Source organism: Quercus suber, unplaced genomic scaffold (genome assembly GCF_002906115.3).
Source record: "Quercus suber isolate HL8 unplaced genomic scaffold, Cork oak 2.0 scaffold_45, whole genome shotgun sequence".
NCBI lineage: Eukaryota > Viridiplantae > Streptophyta > Magnoliopsida > Fagales > Fagaceae > Quercus > Quercus suber.
Genome location: NW_027069510.1, coordinates 1403511 through 1421818, shown reverse-complemented (window position 1 = coordinate 1421818; position 18308 = coordinate 1403511). Strand labels below are relative to the sequence as shown.

The window sequence follows — 18308 nt, the reverse complement described above, 5'->3', positions numbered from 1 at the left end:
TAAACAATTGAAGCCCCAAAGTTATAATTCTGTAACACTTAGCCCCTAACGTCTGCTTTGGGGATTAAGTTTAACATAAATTAGTATTAAAACACCAATTGATCTCTTATTTCAAAATAGATTGTAGAGGGTCAATTGGTCTTTTAATATTACGTTTTGTTAGACTTAACTCAGAAAGTGACGAAATGAGGTAAAGTGTTACACATGATTTAGTTTATGGAGATGATTGTGCATTCTTGTATCTCTTTTTTTTTTTTTTTTTGGGTAATTGATGACATACCAATTTTAAAGCTTATGTAGTAAAATTTACTATATCTTTCTAATTCATTGTCTCTTTTTGTCATACTTATTTATTTTTAGGTTATATTTTCATTTATAATATATATTAATTATTTTCTTTTTAAATTTTTTTTGTTTATGTCCATGACAAACTAATTAACTTTAGTATATTAATTATTGATAAGGAAGATGATAAGTTTATCAGATCAAGATACTAATTAGCTTTTGATGTAAGCGGAGATCGTATCTCAAATCTCTCATTCAACGACAATAGGGCGGAACTAGGGAGGGGCCGGGAAGCCATGACTTTTTACAATTCACATTAGATTTGTCAAAAACAAAAAATATTCAATTACAACTTACAAATTGCCCCCCTGAAATTTTTAGAATTTGACATCTCAAAAACTAAAATTTTTTTAGTAAATAGATGGGGTAGAGTTTAGTCTTTCAAAATTTATAATTGATTCTCAAATATTTAAACTAGTAAAAAAAAAATAGCACAGAAAACTCAAAGCATTATATAAAAAGAAAAACCCAAAAAACAAAATATTGCCTTGGCCCATTAATAAGGGCATGGCCCTTTAAATACTTGCAAAACTCCCAAATCCAAATCAACAATTTTTCAAAGGAAAAGAAAAAAAGCCAAATCAACAAAGAAAAGAGTTCAAATAAAATATAAAACTTAAATCTTATTGGTTAAACAATTGTTTAATTGTTTGGGTTTGCACATTTCGTTTTTTTTTTCTTTTTTTAAATATAGTTATATAACTAGTTTATAAAATTCAAATATTTACCTTTTAAAGTGTGAGTAATTTATGGACTAACCATCTATCATATGCATTGTAGAGATAAGGACCCAAAATTATATATTGGGCCTTGGGCCCTATCCGAGGACGAGTGAACGTCCGAGGAGGGGGAAATAATTGTGAGGGATTCCAATTTTTAAAATCTCATAAGTAAGAAACGAATGGAGGGTGGTCCGAGAAGGAAATCCTCCTCGGACATAATGAATGCAGCTCAAATCTATATTCCACACGATCAAGGCAAACTTTCAGGACGCTTCAGCTACAAGGACGCGCGTCATACATGTACAAGAGCGATGGGAATTCAGAAATATTTAAGAAAAAACTGCTACCATCGCATTAAATGCAATGCAGATACTTTTCTGACCACATTTATGTGAAGAAAACCTTGAACAATGCAGTCTTGGCTACTGCGACTCACAAAAAGCCAAAGAATGTGACTGATGGAACAAGTGCTCAAATAAGGGCTCAGATGATCAACAAATGTAAGATCAAGATGGTCCAAAGGAAGCTATATAATGTGAGAGACTCTCCATGAGAGAGGGGGGAGAAAAAAGACTGTAGCTACCAACATTGCACTTATGACCAGTCCTACTGACTCATAATAAAATTGGTCTCCTTGGACAGGGAATTCGTTCAATCTTGTGTGCTTTATTTTTGCTTAATCATTTTTTAAATCCATACTAGCAGTTGTTAAGTTCACTAGGGCCTAGTTCTTTAACCCACTCTCTACAAATTGATTGTAATGGGCTTACTAAGCTAAGATCTCATACATGTTGGACCTGGACTGCAAAACTTGCCCATACATGCATATTTTAAAAGAAAAAATTTTCAAAATTCAAAAGCTTTTACTTAACCATTGGTGCCAAAATATGAAACTTTAGGTGTTGAACTCCCTATAAGAGTTCAAAAATATGATCCTAAGCAAATAGATGTTACTTTTATGAGTACATGATCGATCCTTGATTAATTCATAATCAAATTCAAATGATTTTAGTACATCAAAGGAACATAGTTACATACGGCATAATATTGTCAAGTTAAAGTTAATATATGGAACTAAGTATTTGTTTTGACTTAATTTTATTTTTATTCAAGACTTTTGTTATAATTAGTTGGCCCCAATCCCCATTAGATATATTTTTTGGCTCTGTCACTAGACGACAAGAAATTTTACTAGTTGAGCTAATTAAAACCAACATTATACAAATTAAGGTTTAGTTTTTTTTAGACATTCATATTTTTGTGATGATGATATAATGGATTGAGTAGCCTTTTTTTTTTTAAGCTATTTTATTTTAGTTGTTGACACAATGTGATTTTTGTTTGTTTAATGATTAATCTATTATTGAAAATAAAATTATTCATGCATAAATTAAGTGGCATATCTCATTCATTAACTAAAGCACTAAACATGATTTTAAACTCGAGTTTGGTTTGAATTTTTTTTTCTATTTTTTGGAATATGGTTTGAACCTTTTTTTTTTTTTTTTGGTTGAGAAAGAGCATATGGTTTGAACTTGATGGCCAAGTAAACAAACCGAAGAGATTACGTCTATAGTGATGTGTGGCTCACTTCAACGTATTAACATTCCTAAATATTGCCGGCCTCTTTTACTCCAAAAATATACGTAATAAAAACACACACAAAGATCGGTTAACTATGCCCAGGCCTTTAAGAAGTGAAGTGGATTTTTTTGAAAGGCAAGCAATATCAAATGGCTCCGTTATAAATAATAATAATAATAATAATTAAAAATTTAAAAAAAAAAAATGTTAAAAATTACGATAAGTATAATCCCACCTACAGATGGTGGAGATTGGAGAAATCTAAGAGTTATCCTAACTCATTGATATCATTTTTTTTTTTATGACCCCTTCATAATTTGCATTCGATGCTAATTGTTCACTTTTTTTTTTCTTTTTTTTTTTTAATGTTAAATGTCCGCTCACATTAATATTCTTAACATTTTACTGCAAAAAGAAAATTTTATTTTGCAAATATGGTTCAACATGTTAGTCCAATGGGTAGGTTCCAGCTAACTCAATTGGTAAAGTCTCTGATAGTTGAATAAGAGATCTGGGGTTCAATCCCTGCCTATATAAAAAACTGATTGGTGTCTTGGTCTGATAATAAGAGCTATCATCAGAAGCGGACGTCATAGATTGAAATTCTCTCTAAAAAAAAAAAAAAACATGTTAGTCCAATGGTACTAGCACCCTTGGTGGTGCAGTGTGGCAATTCTAGGCTTCGTGAACCCATGATCCCGACCTCCCCTTAGAGCATTAGCATCTGAGATGCTAAAAAATTTCTATTTTACATCCTAAAAAATTACTTTACTTATTTTACCATCTTATTTTACAACTTATCCAATATTCCAATTTCTATTTTTATATACAACTCAATTTGATATGTGTTGGTTACCCATCCATTGTGGGTGGGGTATATAGTATATACAACTCAATAAAACAATATAAATTACACAATTAAATAATATTATAATATAAACATCACACTTCTCTCTTTTCCTCTATCTCCGTCAAACCCACCACCACCACTAACTCACCAAGGCTAGCAACCTCCTACCACAACTTAGCCCAACAATTTCAACCTACCGAAGCAATCACAAACCCATTGCCACTGTAACCCACCAAAGCTAGCCAAGCCACCGAACCACAAACAACCATAGATAAACCACAAACCAAAAAATGAACAACAATTAACCACCAAGAAACCCAAAAATTTCAACAAAATTTACATACCCATCAAACCACAAGCTTAGAAATGACCAAGAAACCACGACCCAAGACCAGAAATGACTAATCTTCAGTTGAAAGAGATGAGAATAGCAGTGTAGCATCGATTCACCCACCCACGACCACCTGAATCCCAACCACGGTGATCTAAACCCAACTAAATCCCACCCACGATGATCTTCCATGCCGATCTACCACCACCAAACATGGCCACTGATTCACTCCACCACCAAAACCCCACCACTAGGGGTGTTCACCAAACCGCATAAACCGCAAAAATCACACCAAAACCATTCACAAAATGGTATAGTCGCACCGTACCGCAAGTAATAGTACACCGCACCACACCACACTGCACGGTGTAATGCAGTTTGCAGTTTTATAATAAGAAAACCACACAAACTGCACCACACCACACCCTCTCTATATATTAATATATTTATTATTTTTAATATTAAATAAATTATTAATAGTTTATTAACCCTAGTTTTCAAAAAAAAAAAAAAATTAAGAACCCTAGCAAGTGTCGACTAGAAAAGCCAACCCAAAATAAAGAAAAACTAGCTCAATAATTTAAAACTTGGCCCAAAAAAAGGAAAAAATTAGTTTTGGGCTGAGTAGGAAAAGCCCAAAATTTGAAAAATATATCGACTTCAAACCGCATCTTATACATAATATCCACATGTGACCACAAAAATGAGGTGCAATGCGGTTATGGTTTTGGCTAAACTCTAAACCACACCGCACCACACCGCACCGCACATATGACCGCAAAAAGAAGGTGTGGTACAATTATGGTTTTAATTAAACCGCACCGCAAAGTGCGGTACTAAAAATGGCCCAAAACCGCACCGCAAACACCCCTAGCCGCCACTGAACCCAGCACTTATCGATTCGAAGAGGGAGAAGAGTGGGAAACGGAGAAGAGAGAAATAGTGAGAGAAGAGATAGAGATAGACAACTGAGACAGAGAGTTAGAGGAGAGAGAAAATGGAGTTAATTAATAAAATAATAGTAGTATTTTTTTATACAACATGTGAACAATGAGGTTGCATATATGCAACTTCACTATAGCGGGTGGGAAAAAAATTTGGGTTTAGCAACTGGGATGGAGCTTGTTTTTAAGAAATTAGGTTGTAAAATAGCAACTGGGGATGTTTACGTCCCAATGCTAGTGCTCTTACCCATATTTACCTTTTTTCTTTCTTTCTTTCTTTCTTTCTTTTTTCTTTTTTTTTTTTTCTCTTTTTTAATGAATAGGAATGGGAAAGCCATGAATCTTTTAGTATATTATTATTCTCTTCTTTGTCTACTATCATTGATCATGACCTACTACTTATCTAAAATGAAAAGTTTAAATTCCACCTATTAAATTAGGCTCCACACACTAACGTGATTGTTGGCCAAGTGGCTAAGGCCTTAGGCCAACAAGACTTTTATATGCAAAGTATCTTAGGATTGAGTCACCCATTCCCCACTAGTAACGTGTTAGCGTTCCTTATACTTCATTAGGATAAAGTCTTAACATGGGGGCCGCTAGGGACGATTATGGTTATGCTCAAATAGGAATGTCACACTAATCACCCTCTCTTAACCATTTTTTTTCTTAAAAAGAAAAAGCTCTTCTTTACCTTCTTTTCTATTTATTAATCCATATGGATATTAGTTAGGATAGTTTCCTTCAGGTTGCATAACTATATATTAGGCAATCTATAAGTCATTGAAAATGATTCAATTATATTATACAATAAATAAGATACATACCATCTAGAGAGTACTGGTTTAAAAATTTTAACCATACATTTGGTCCTCAATTATTTTTCTAATTTTTCTACGTTTGACTGAAAGAAGTACATGGGAGGTGGGAGAAGGATCGGGTTCACATGTTTCAGCTGAGAAGGGTCCGATGTTGTCTTCGTGTACCGGCGAGTTGGATGGGGACCTCCCAAGGATCGAGGGGTGTCTGGGTTAGATGTTGACTCATGCTTTGTCAGCAGGAACCCAGTTTAGTAAAGATTCAGACCCCCACGGTTCTGCCGAGAAGCCACTGATGGTTTTTCCTAGTACCGACGAGATTGGTGGTGTCTTTTCAAGGTCCGATGGGTGCGATGGCAAGGTTGGGGCTGTCGGTGGTCTTCCAATGAACCCTAACTCTAGCAAGGCTGAGGTGGGTTGTAGGGTTTTAGTGTGAGGGTCGCCGGTTGTCCAGCGGAGGACTTCCTAAACTCTGGGCCTGTCCTTAACTCTGATGGGCAACCTGTCAATGCCGAACCATCTGCTTCCCCACCTCTATTGGTTTATGAATTTTTCGATATGTTCTGTCGTCACCAGATGCTGGGTAATAATTGTTTCTCTCCCCTGTCTAAGTTGGGCTTTGATTCTAAGGACGATGAAATCATGCTACTGGACTGGGTCAACCCCACGAGGTCAGGTAAGGATGAGGATGTTAGGAATGCTTTGGAATGTGTGCCTCTGGCTAAGTGGGATCCACAAAGGGGTATGGAATTAGTTTCAAAGGAGACTGTACTAGATGATTTTCTTGTGGGGGAGGAGTTGGAACCTTCAGTGTGGGTGAAGAGGAAGATCAAGGGCTTTGGTAAATTTGTGGGCTTTCCTATTGACTCATGCGAACAGCAGTGCATTGCCTTTTTTCAAAAGCTTGAGGAAGTGTGAGAAAAACAAGCCACGGTAGGTAGTTTGCGTCGTAATGCATCTTCATCAAAAAAAGGAATGAGGGAACTAAGGAGTTTAGTCTCTTCCGTTAACTATGAGGGGCAATCTGGTTGACAAACCAAAGAGATTGAGAATTTTAGTAGGGTGGGCTCAGGTAGTTGTCCATGAATTTGAAAATCTTATCTTGGAATGTGAGAGGATTAAACAATCCTCAAAAGAGGGATACGGTGAAGAATTTACTTAAGGAGTGGAAGTGTGATGTAGTGTGTTTCCAAGAAACCAAGTTGGATTCTGTCAATTTTGCTATTGTGAAAAGTCTTTGGAGTAGCCCTTTTGTTGATTAGGAGGCTTTAGATGCTATTCATACAGCAAGGGGGGTTATTTTAGCTTGGGACATAAGGGTGTATAAAAAAAATAGATTGTATTATTGGATGCTTTTCTGTTTCGGTTTTGTTACAGTGCATGGTAGACGGTTTTGCTTGGATATGTACAGGGGTATATGGTCCGAATGCTGATGGTTTTAGGGATGCTTTATGAATTGAACTTGATAGTGTGAGAGGGAGGTGGAGTGCTGCTTGGTGTCTTTTTGGTGATTTTAATATCATCAGATATCCAGTAAAGCGTCTTAGTTGTTCTTCTTTCAGTCCAGCCATGTTCAAATTCTCGAACTTTATTGAGAGGGATTTATTGGTTGATATACCATTGGTGGGGGGTGAGTATACATGGTTCTGTGACTCAGAGAACCCTTCTATGTCTAGAATTGATAGAGTGCTAGTATCTGCTGATTGGGAGGATCATTTTTTGGATGTGATTCAAAGGCCTCTTCCTAGAGTAATTTCAGACCACTGTCCTCTTCTTGTGGAGGCGGGTGGAAAGTCGAGGGGAAAGACTTCTTTCAAATTTGAGAATATGTGGCTTAAGGTGGAGGGTTTTGTGGATCTTGTGAGAGGTTGGTGGAACGGATACCATTTTGTGGGGTCTCCTAGTTATGTTCTAGTATGCAAATTAAAGGCTCTTAAGGGAGACTTGAAGCATTGGAATAAACATGTTTTTGGGGATGTGGCTTTTAAGAAAAAATCCCTGATATTTGAACTTCTGGACCTAGATTTGAGAGAAGGGCTGCAAACTTTGTCACATGCAGATAGTGCAAGAAAGGCTGAGATAAAGGCTGATATTGAGTATTTAGCTTCCTTAGAGGAGATTTCTTGGAGGCAGAAATCAAAGGCTTTGTACTTAAAAGAAGGGGATAATAATACTAAATTTTTTCATAGGCTTGCTAATTCTCATAGACGTTCAAATACTATGAGAGGTGTGGAGGTTGAGGGTATCTTGTATGAGGATGAGTCTGCAATTCAGGATCAAGTGGTGGGTTTTTATAAGGCTTTGTATCAGGAGACCGAATCTTGGAGGCCTGCTATTGATGGTTTAGAGTTTGCAAATATGGATGAAACTGATCGGATTGCTTTAGAAAGAGATTTTGAGAAGGAGGAGATCATTGCAGCCCTATAGGAGGCTAAGGGTGATCTCCCGGTCTAGATGGCTTTACTATGGCTTTCTTTCAAAAATGCTGGTGTGTTCTTGAGAAGGAAATTTTGGCTTTTTTTGCAGACTTCCATAAAGAATGTATCTTTGAAAAATCACTCAATGCCACCTTTCTGTATTTGATTCCCAAGAAGCTTGGTGTAGTCAATATTAGAGATTTTCGCCCAATCAGCCTAGTGGACAGTCTGTACAAGCTACTTTCAAAGGTTTTGGCACATAGACTTCGTTGTGTGTTGGATAAACTTATTTCCAACTCCCAAAATTCTTTTGTTGGGGGAAGACAGATACTTGACTCTGTTCTTATTGCAAATGAATGCTTGGATAGTAGATTGAAGAGTGGTATTTCGAGTGTGATTATTAAATTGGGTATTGAGAAGACTTATGATCATGTGAGTTGGAGTGCCTTATTTTACCTTATGAAGAGGATGGGTTTTGGGGAGAAGTGGGAGAGATGGATGAAGATGTGTATTTCTACTGCTTGTTTTTCAGTCCTTATTAATGGATCTCCAGTTGATTTCTTTGGTAGCTCTCGTGTTCTTCGCCAAGGGGATCCCTTATCTCCACTCTTATTCTTATTAGTAATGGAGGTATTGAGAGGTTGTTGAAAAGGACAGAGGACGGAGGCTTTATCAGTGGTTTCCAGGCAAATCCCAATACACGTGGAGGTTTGCATATCTCTCACCTTTTGTTCGCTGATGATATTATTCTATTTTGTGATGCTTCCAAGGAACAATTATTACATATTCGTATGGTTCTAATTTTCTTTGAAGCTATCACAGGACTGAAAGTAAATGTTGGTAAGAGTGAGATTGTGTCGGTTGGGGAGGTTGGGAACTTGGATGCCTTATCTCGTATTTTATGTTGTAAGGTAGGTTGTTTACCCATGTCTTATTTGGGGATGCCTTTGGGGGCACATTACAAGGATTCCTCAATTTGGAACCCTCTCATTGAAAGGATGGAAAAAAAGCTTACAGGTTGGAAGCAATTATATTTGTCAAAAGGAGGTAGACTTACTTTATTGAAAATTACTTTATCAAGTCTCCCTACTTATTATTTATCTTTATTCACTATTCCACAACATGTGGCGGATAGATTAGAGAAGATTCAGAGGAATTTCCTTTGGGGGAGATCTAATGAGGTCTTTAAATTCTCACTTGTTGCTTGGGAGAAAGTTGTGTGGCCAGTAGAGTTTGGTGGTTTGGGGATCTGGAAAATTGGGCTGTTTAACCAAGCTTTGCTTGGGAAATGGCTCTAGAGATTTAGGACTGAGGTCACACGTTTATGGAGGCAGGTTATAGCTTCCAAATATGGGGAGTCTAGTGGGGGATGGTGTACTAGAGTTGTTAGAGGGACTCATGGATGTGGTATGTGGAAGAACATTAGGAAGGGCGCTGAGAGTTTCTTTGGTCATGTGTTGTGTGTGGTAGGTGAGGGTTTTTGCATCAGATTCTGGTATGACCCTTAAAGTAGCCCTACTGCCTTGAAAGACTTATATCTGGCACTGTTTGCTATTGCTGTGAACAAGGAAGCTATGATTTCTGAAATGGTTGATTATGCTCCGGATGGAGGTGGTAGAAGCTGGAACTTACGTTTCCGTCGTGCATTTCAAGATTGGGAGACAGGGATCTTTTATGAGTTCTTTGCGTATATTTCCTCCAAGTTACCTAGGGGGGGGGGTGATGATACCATGATGTGGCAATTAAATCGTAGTGGTGTTTTTGATGTGCGCTCTTTCTATAATTCATTGCTAGCAGCCCCGTTAGTGTCTTTTCCTTGGAAGAGCATTTGGTATGTTAAGGTACCTAAAAGGGTGGCTTTCTTCTTATGGACAGCTGCTAGGGGTGGGCATCTTACTATAGATAACCTAGTTAAGAAGAAGTTACCTCTTGTGAATTGGTGCTGCCTTTGTCAATGTGATGAAGAAACTGTGGATCATTTATTGATCCATTGTAAGTATGCTTATACTTTGTGGAGTGAAGTCCTTCGTTTGTTTGGGGTTCAATGGGTAATGCCGAAGAGTGTTGTTTCTCTTCTTTCTGCATGGTGGAATTGGTTGGGGAGTCACACTTCCAAAGTGTGGAATATGGTTCCAGCATGTATTATGTGGTTAATTTGGAAGGAGCGCAATGCCCGTACTTTTGAGGAAACTGAGAGACTTGTAAACTGTGTGAAGTCTTTGCTACTCAGGACTTTGTTTGAGTGGTCCCGGATTTGGGGGTTTACACATTGTCATTCTTTGTTTGACTTCGTTAATTCTGTTAGTCTTTCCTTTTGATTGGTTTGTATTCTTTTCAGTGCAGTGAGTTTACTATCGTAAATTCATTGTGCTTTTATTATCAATTAAAGATGTTATTACCTATCAAAAAAAAAATCTATGCCGTCAATTGATAAATGAGAAAGTATAATATGGAAAACAGAAAATACTAAAATAAAAGCATTGCTGGCTGACATGGAGTATCCTTACCATTAATAACTGCCACCTGGGCTCCATGTCAGCATATGGGCTTGATTTTAGTATTTTTTTTGTTTGCTACATCATATTTTTCAATTCACCAATTGACAGTGATGACCTTTTTGGCACCACATTTATATGGTTAAAGGTTAAGATTATCTTTTTTTTTTGCTGCATTAAAGGTTAAGATTATCTTGAAACATAAGACAAAAGTTGAGGAATAAATGTGTAATTAATCGAAAGAAAAACTTTTCTTCCCTAGAATAAGGTTAGAGAATCAAACCCCATCTCCACCTATTTGCACAAGCCAAAAAAAGAGATTGGGAAGCCCTCAATATTTTTAATTTTTCCTTCTTTGGAAATGTGAAATCTCTATTAAGCAAATTAAAAAAAAAAAAAAAAAAAAAAGGATTAAACTCCAAAGAATTGGAGAAAATTGAGGATTTGAACGGGAGAGGGTCTTTTCCTAAAGAAATATGTATATCCGAACCAAAAATCCACCTGTGAATAAATGGATATCTTCTGCCTTTATAAGGACTCACTGTATCTAACAGTGTACATTTGATTGAAGAGATCAAATAATTCAAAGCATTTGTTTTATATATATATATATATATATAAAAAAAAAAAAAAAAAAAGGAAACATTTGTTAATTCGCAGTTTCATCAGCATAATCAAGGCCACCAAACCAGTTGAACTACCGACTCATCTGCAGACATAATGGTAATTGATCTAAACAATCTCCCAGTCAGACTCAGAGAATTCTTGGTCTGGTGTATCAGGGTTTTCAGCAAGATATGATTTGGAACCTTTTCCTCTTTGTTCATCCAATCCTGCATTAAATTCGTCATAACAGGTTGGATTCAGCTCATATTCTTTCTTCTTCTTCAACCCCAGTTTTGAAGCAAGGTCTTCATTAAAGTCTTTCTGAAAGAACCAGGAAAACAAGAGAAATACACAAGTTATTATCCATATTGCGTTAATTTCCAACTATAACACCTTATTTCTAACTCAAATATTGTTGACTTGTATATTACTATTACTTGGAATGTTTGTTTCAAAGTATCTGTTAGATTCATATATATATATATATATATATGACATGTGGCGCATTTTTTTAAGTTCTCTTTATTTAGGATTCTAAATTAACAAAGTTTGTACTTATATCAAAGTATTAGTTTATTAAATTAGCCAATAGAGTAAATGTATATATTAATTATCTATAGTTGAGCATTAATTATTTATATCAAATGAATTTTTTTATACAATTATTTTTATAAACTCTATATAAGATAATTTTAGTTGGAATAATAATAAAAAAAAAAATTAGACTATGACATTCTTATTCATGTTTAGTTGCTTTGACAACAATTGACGCAACAACTTAAATCTTAATTCTTTAAATTTCCTAACTCTTTTTAGTCATATAATATATATGTGTGTGTAATAGAATAAATATATTTATTTTGTTATTGCATAATGAAATTTAATATAATTTTTCTAAAATTTATATGAGATTTTTTTTATTTTTTTTTATTTTTTGTGTGAGGAACAATTGAAACCCTATATTATGCAAAAATTGAAGCAATGTCCAACAGAAAGGGAAAAAATTAGTAACACATAATTAAGAATGTTAAAAATAATAATTGAAAGATATATGCATTTTTTAGTAGGTATGAAACATGCATATTTATATATTAACCACTATATCACATAATTTTCAATGTGTGAACACACACATATAGTGATTTCTATTTTGTCTATAAAATAACTAATAATAAGTTGTACCGCACGTTGCTAGTTATGGTTAAATGATTAGATTTATCATTTTCTAATGGCTTAAGCATTAGGAAAGAGAAAGGAAGAAAGTTGTACCTTGAAAGAACGGTCTTTTGATTCTTCACAAGAGATGGTATAAAGTTCACTGCAATATGGTACCATAACAGAACTTTCATCAAGCTGCACTTTATCAGATGGTTGAACAGTTTGTATGCTTTGCTTGGTAACATCATCCTCTCTAGACCCTTCATCAACGGATCCACAAGATCTCTCTGAAATAATGCAGAAAACAAAACATATGGTAACATTCCTCTACAATTATTGTGTAATTATTGTGTTAATTCATAGTGAGCACCTGATTGCAACAAGGGAGAAAGAGCACAAAAAAAAATGAGAACTTTTTTATTTAGGCTTTAATTAAAAACTTCTGTAGGGAAGCATAGTGCACTTTACAAATGTGCATAACACACATAAATGAACTATAGATTTATAAGCTTCACATCTAAAATCTTATAACTGCAATAAACAATATGTACTACTAATAAAGAAAGAATTATTTTTTGGGATAAGTTCTACTAAAAAAGAATATCCATATAATCCTCAACCCATATGTATGGGCAAGAGAACGGAGGAAAATCAATAATATTTCCAAGCAAATAAATGCTATACGAAGAGAAAGATAAAATGACTACCATTTTCTGCACAAAACAGAGTCTCTGATTCATAAAAATAATATAATAGCCCCTTCTCCCCTAATCCATGGAGAGAGGTCATAAGATCCAGAACAATAAGAAAAATACGGTACTTACCAATTGATTGTGTTGAGGTATCACCACATCGAAGTTCAACTTCCACAACTTTACCCTCACTGGACTCAACCAAACTAACAGAGTCAGGGGATAGTATGTCATCACAAGCATCATCATCTATGTCTTCTGCTATTTTCTTGAAAGAGTTAGACCCTTTGACATCATCTAGAAATGGCAGCAACATTTCCGCTCTAATATCTAATGTCATCTCATTATCAGCTTGAAATTGATGGGATAACCGTCTCATGCTTGAATTCTTCTTTCTAGAGGTTTGCTTTTCCTTGGTAGGATTTTTCTTGATACTAAATTCAACCTTTACATTCGTACCAGTATTGATATTTTCCTCAAAAGATAAACCAATATCCATGCCCTCTACAGGTTCCACAAAAGATGAATCTAGCAAATGATCTCCTTTGGAAGGTCCCTCTTTAAAATGTTTTTCACCAATACATTCTCCAAACTTTTCACGGGTGGTTCCATCAGTGTTTCCTGCCACAGACAAGTCAGAAACTTCTTCTTTCTCTGTGTCCACAGAAGATGGAGGGAGCACATCTTGCATGACTTCTGAGCTACATTCTCTAACATTCCCACTCTCCATCTCCAACTGGCTTTCATCATTTTGAACCTCATACTGTTCAAGAATGCAATCAAGTATAAGAGAAATAGTGGCATGGAGACATAATGTGAAAAGAATTCAATTAAGGATGGTGCAAGAATGCAACAAGATACAAGCAACCAAAGCAACATAACACACATCCAAATTATTACACAGTTTAACAATTTGAAAGATGGCTATAATGTTTGAGCATTACTAATAAGAGTATCATAAGCACAGTTTAAAAAGTAAAGAACAGCCTATTAGTCACCAAACAATATATCAAATAAGAACAATAATATAAAATCCTCATAATTAAAATTGACAGCTGAGTAATACATATTTACAGTACTACACCCATGAGGTTGTCAAGATATAGATGCTGATAAGGCACAATCAACATAACATTTACATTCAATAGAATGCCAAAATTCAACCACCACATAAAACAAAAACAACATAAAAAGGTCAAAAGGAAATTTAAAAGGATACCTGCTTCACGATCTCATCCATTTCCAAACACATATCTTCAAACATCTGGACTATGTACCCAACCCATGGAATGACTTTAGATATGTCCTCCATAATGACTTTAAACATGTCCTCCATATTGAACACAAACAACTAAGATATAATCCACCTTTCAGATGCAGGCCAAAATCACAATTTCTTCACCTCCTACTCACAGGATTATACTGCAACTATTTTGATTAATGAGTATCCAACATGCTCAAAAGACATATTAGCAATATATATGAGATTGCTGGACTATTAGCCAAGAAACAGGACAAATGATAATCATAAAAGCAAAACAATCGAATCCAGTGAATGCAACATCTAATTGTAGATTTTTGAAGAATATGGCCCTATATGGTCTACCAGCTAAAAGCAAGCCTAACATTCACACATAAACACGGGCATAGCTGACATACTGCCATGTAAAGCAATCAAGTATGACAAGCATTGACATAGTTGCTCTAACTTTCCATAATCAAAAACAATCCCAAGTCCCAACATCATAATCTTATTCATGCTAACCCCGATAATTATTCAGACACAGATGCTTTCACCAAAGCTGGGGTTTTATTGCCAAACTGAAAAAAAAATGACAAACACATAAAATCCAGCTTTAACATAACTTTAATTGTCAGATTTGGAGTCCGTTTAGTTTATCTGAGCTTAATGAGACAATTCATTCAATGACTGGAAACCAAAACAACATTAGATATAGAGAAATCAAAATAACTTAGAATTTAGGACTGTCAAATTGTTTTCCTTCTGTGTCACTTTGTCATGCAAGAGCACCATACAAACACCATGAATCCCTACTTATTTTTCTTTATACTTTGGCTCTGACGTACAACATTGTTGTGGTCTAGTGGTCAAGAATTTCAAGGCAATTGAACGAGAATGAGGGGTTGGAGAGTAGCAAACACTTACATTGAAAAAGAACCCAATACTGCAGATAATCAAAAGCCATAAACTACCACAATGTAACTTTAGTAAACCACAAAGATCAACATACAAAAGCGTTTTAAAGTCACGGTATCATTAAAGCTTGTAGAAGTTAAACAAAAAGCAAGAGAGCTACATCGAGTACGTAAAATTTTTATTAAAAAAGGAGCATCAAATTACGATGAGTTTGACCACCACTTAGAGGTACTAAGAGTCGAACACCCAGAAGCAAAATACTTGAAAATTCTGAGATTCAAAGGAAACCCAATCCACCAAAGCTCAATAGAACAGAGAAAGAAAAAAAAAATAGAAGATAAAGGAGAGAAGCTTTGAAGAGACATAAAAGAAGCAGAGGCCTAGCGAGTAGCAAATAGCAATAAAAGAATCCTATTATTAACAAAAAAGTGAAAGAAGGACAGAGTACCAAAAAAAGGAACGAAGTTGGTAAAACTTCATTGGCTACGTACTTCTACTTCTTTAAGGAAAAGGTGTTCTTCTTTACTTCTTATTACTAATCGTCACACGCACAAGCCTTCGTGACACTGACTCCGTTTCCTACTAAAATAGAACTTCCTCTGGTTGACTTTTTATAATTGTTTTTTTTTTTTTTTTTTGATATAGGGAACTTCAATTTACTCAAAGTGTAATGTATGTTAAGTTTAAGACTTTTCAAAATTTATCAAGTTAATCTTTAATTAGTAATTATATTGAAAAATATAATTAAAATGGGTAAGGGTTTAAAAGTTAAGAACTAAGTTAATTAGTTTTGAAAAGTTTTTAACTTGGCTGGTATTAACTCAAATCTTAGAAATGTTAAGTATTAACTATATTTTTCCCTTAAAAAAAAAAAAAAATCCACCACAATTTTTTTTAAGAAACCATTATTATTTAAATACAATGAGGAGGGAAAAGATTCATAACATCGAGGATATGTATGTCATGCAAAAGTCCCACGATAGCATATCATTAGCCTTAATTCTAACTTGATTAGTCTTCTTTTTTTGGATATAGTGCAAATATGATTAATACTTTCCGGTGGGCAATTAGTCCAAAATTTGGAGTCTCTTGATAGAGTTCTACATCCAATTGGAAGTAGAGGAACCAAATTAATTCGTATTATTTCCCAGGCGGAACCAAATCAATCTCTTAATCTTTTGATAGGCTTCTTACGTTTCTTGAGGACAAAAAAGGTTACGTTTTCAAAAGGCTGAAGTTACCTATCTAATCCAAAATGTTTCAATTTTTGTTTATTTTGTAGTGTACTACTCTATAAGATATATATACAATATTTTTCAAAATATTTTGAAATTCTTTTTTTTTAATTATTATAAGATTTTGAAATTCTTTTAATATGATATGTTGTTTTTTGATTCAATGTCAATTCCATTTGCTTTTAATCTTTTATAACCAACGATTGTTTTTTGATTCAATGTCCACTTCCATTTGCTTTTATATCCAAGGATAAATTCATGTCAATACTTAATAGTTGTTTTATAAATTTTTTATATCCCTGAAATTATTGTTTCCTAAAAATCATTTAGGATTTTAAAGTATTCTTCAGTATGTAATTTAAAATTTTCTTTTAAAATAAGTAAGACTTTACAATATATGGTACAAACTTTTAAAAATCTTAAATCCTCCCAAACTATACCGTAAGGGGGTCAATTTTCTAGACTTGTTCACATATTAGTAATTTGGTTTTAGCTGGGCCAAACAATAACAAAGAAACTTATTTACTTTCTCCTATTTGGAGCTAGGCTGCTTTTAGAAAAGTATAGTGGGCTAAAATTGATCATGGACTCAACTTCAAAATCAAAGTGCCCCCCTTAGTTGGGCTATAATAAAGAGCTAATTTTATTTCAGTGTTAAAGTTCGAATTTTTGTTGGGATCGACTCTGGACTTTGGAGTCTGGCCATATCCAAAACCAAGGGAAAAAAAGAGAGTCTAGGTTGTTATTTTAATTTTAGAAAATAGTAAAACTATGATACACAGATTTATTCTGTACGTGAAGAAAGGATGTGTACAATTATGGTCAATTTTTTTTTTCTTTTTTGAGAAAAAAGAACACTTTTATTAAGAAAAATCAGCTATATCAGCCTAAAGTATAGAAAGACTTGTTGTGAAATATCCTCCATTCACATAACACATTTTGGGACATTAATTGAATATTTAGCGAAATTATGAGCACAATTATTATCTTCCGTCCTAGTATGAGAGTGTTTTTTTTTCTTAGCACACAAGCCCAAGTAGAGACAAGGATCTCGGGCCAAATATTTGTTATTTGGTAGATTGGGCTTGGTTTACCGCAGCAAAATGGCAGTGGATTACGAACCAAATTGTGTGCAAGTCACATAAATCTCCTTAAGGCAAAAATGCGATTCCTCCTAAGCAATAAAATATCATTATAAGTGTTTTAGTATCATAAAATGACCATTTACGTTTAGGAAATAAGTAAAATAAGTATTTATAATATTCACAATGGGAAAGAGATTGAAATAGAATATTTAAGACTTATCTTTTATTGTATAAACATTTAAAAGAATTCCTTCACTTGATACCCCGGGCATACTGTAGTGGGATCCCGGGCATATTGTCGTGGGATCCTAGGGCATACTAGGCCTATAAGAATGCAGAATGCTGGTTCTCTGAACTATATGATCTTTTTCCATGTTTATTATGCAATAGAGTTTTGTCATTTCCCTTTACTTCTATAAGTGCTACTTAAAACACACTATACAATACACATATCTTCAAAAAATTGTTAATTTCTTAGATTAGGATATACATTTTAATACATATACATATATGTAAATGAATTTTATGAGAATGATTCAACCACGAGGATCCTGGCCCCAATTCTCACAGACTTAATGTTTTTGCACAAGACTTGTGGGATTTGGAACTCAAGTCCAAGTGGCTTTGCTTGGGCTTTGCCTTCCAAGATAGTTAGGTGAGAAGGATTTTTGTGGGAGAAAGTGATATCTGATGTGTGCATGTTTTGACATATGTTTCTTTGAAGGCTAAGTGTGTCTAAGGCCCAAGTTGAAGTGAGGACTCCGGTAAAAGGACTCAGTTTTTAGCTGAGTAAAAGGAAAACTAACAAGCAGGAATATATGTATTGAGCAGCAAGAAATAGTAAAGGAAAACAATGTAATAAAGAAAT

The 18308-nt window shown here is 34.6% G+C and overlaps 1 protein-coding gene across 1 annotated transcript; it reads right to left on the bottom strand.

Moving 5' to 3' along the window:
- Positions 1 to 10987: 10987 nt before the first annotated feature.
- On the bottom strand, positions 10988 to 15517 carry LOC112019556 (uncharacterized). The gene is made up of 4 exons (XM_024052076.2): positions 14182 to 15517; positions 13095 to 13725; positions 12382 to 12557; positions 10988 to 11433 (listed from the first exon to the last, which is right to left on the bottom strand). The coding sequence occupies exons 1-4, from the start codon at positions 14296 to 14298 to the stop codon at positions 11239 to 11241; spliced, it is 1119 nt and encodes a 372-aa protein (XP_023907844.2). The 5' UTR covers positions 14299 to 15517; the 3' UTR covers positions 10988 to 11238.
- Between the last annotated feature and the right edge of the window lie 2791 nt (positions 15518 to 18308).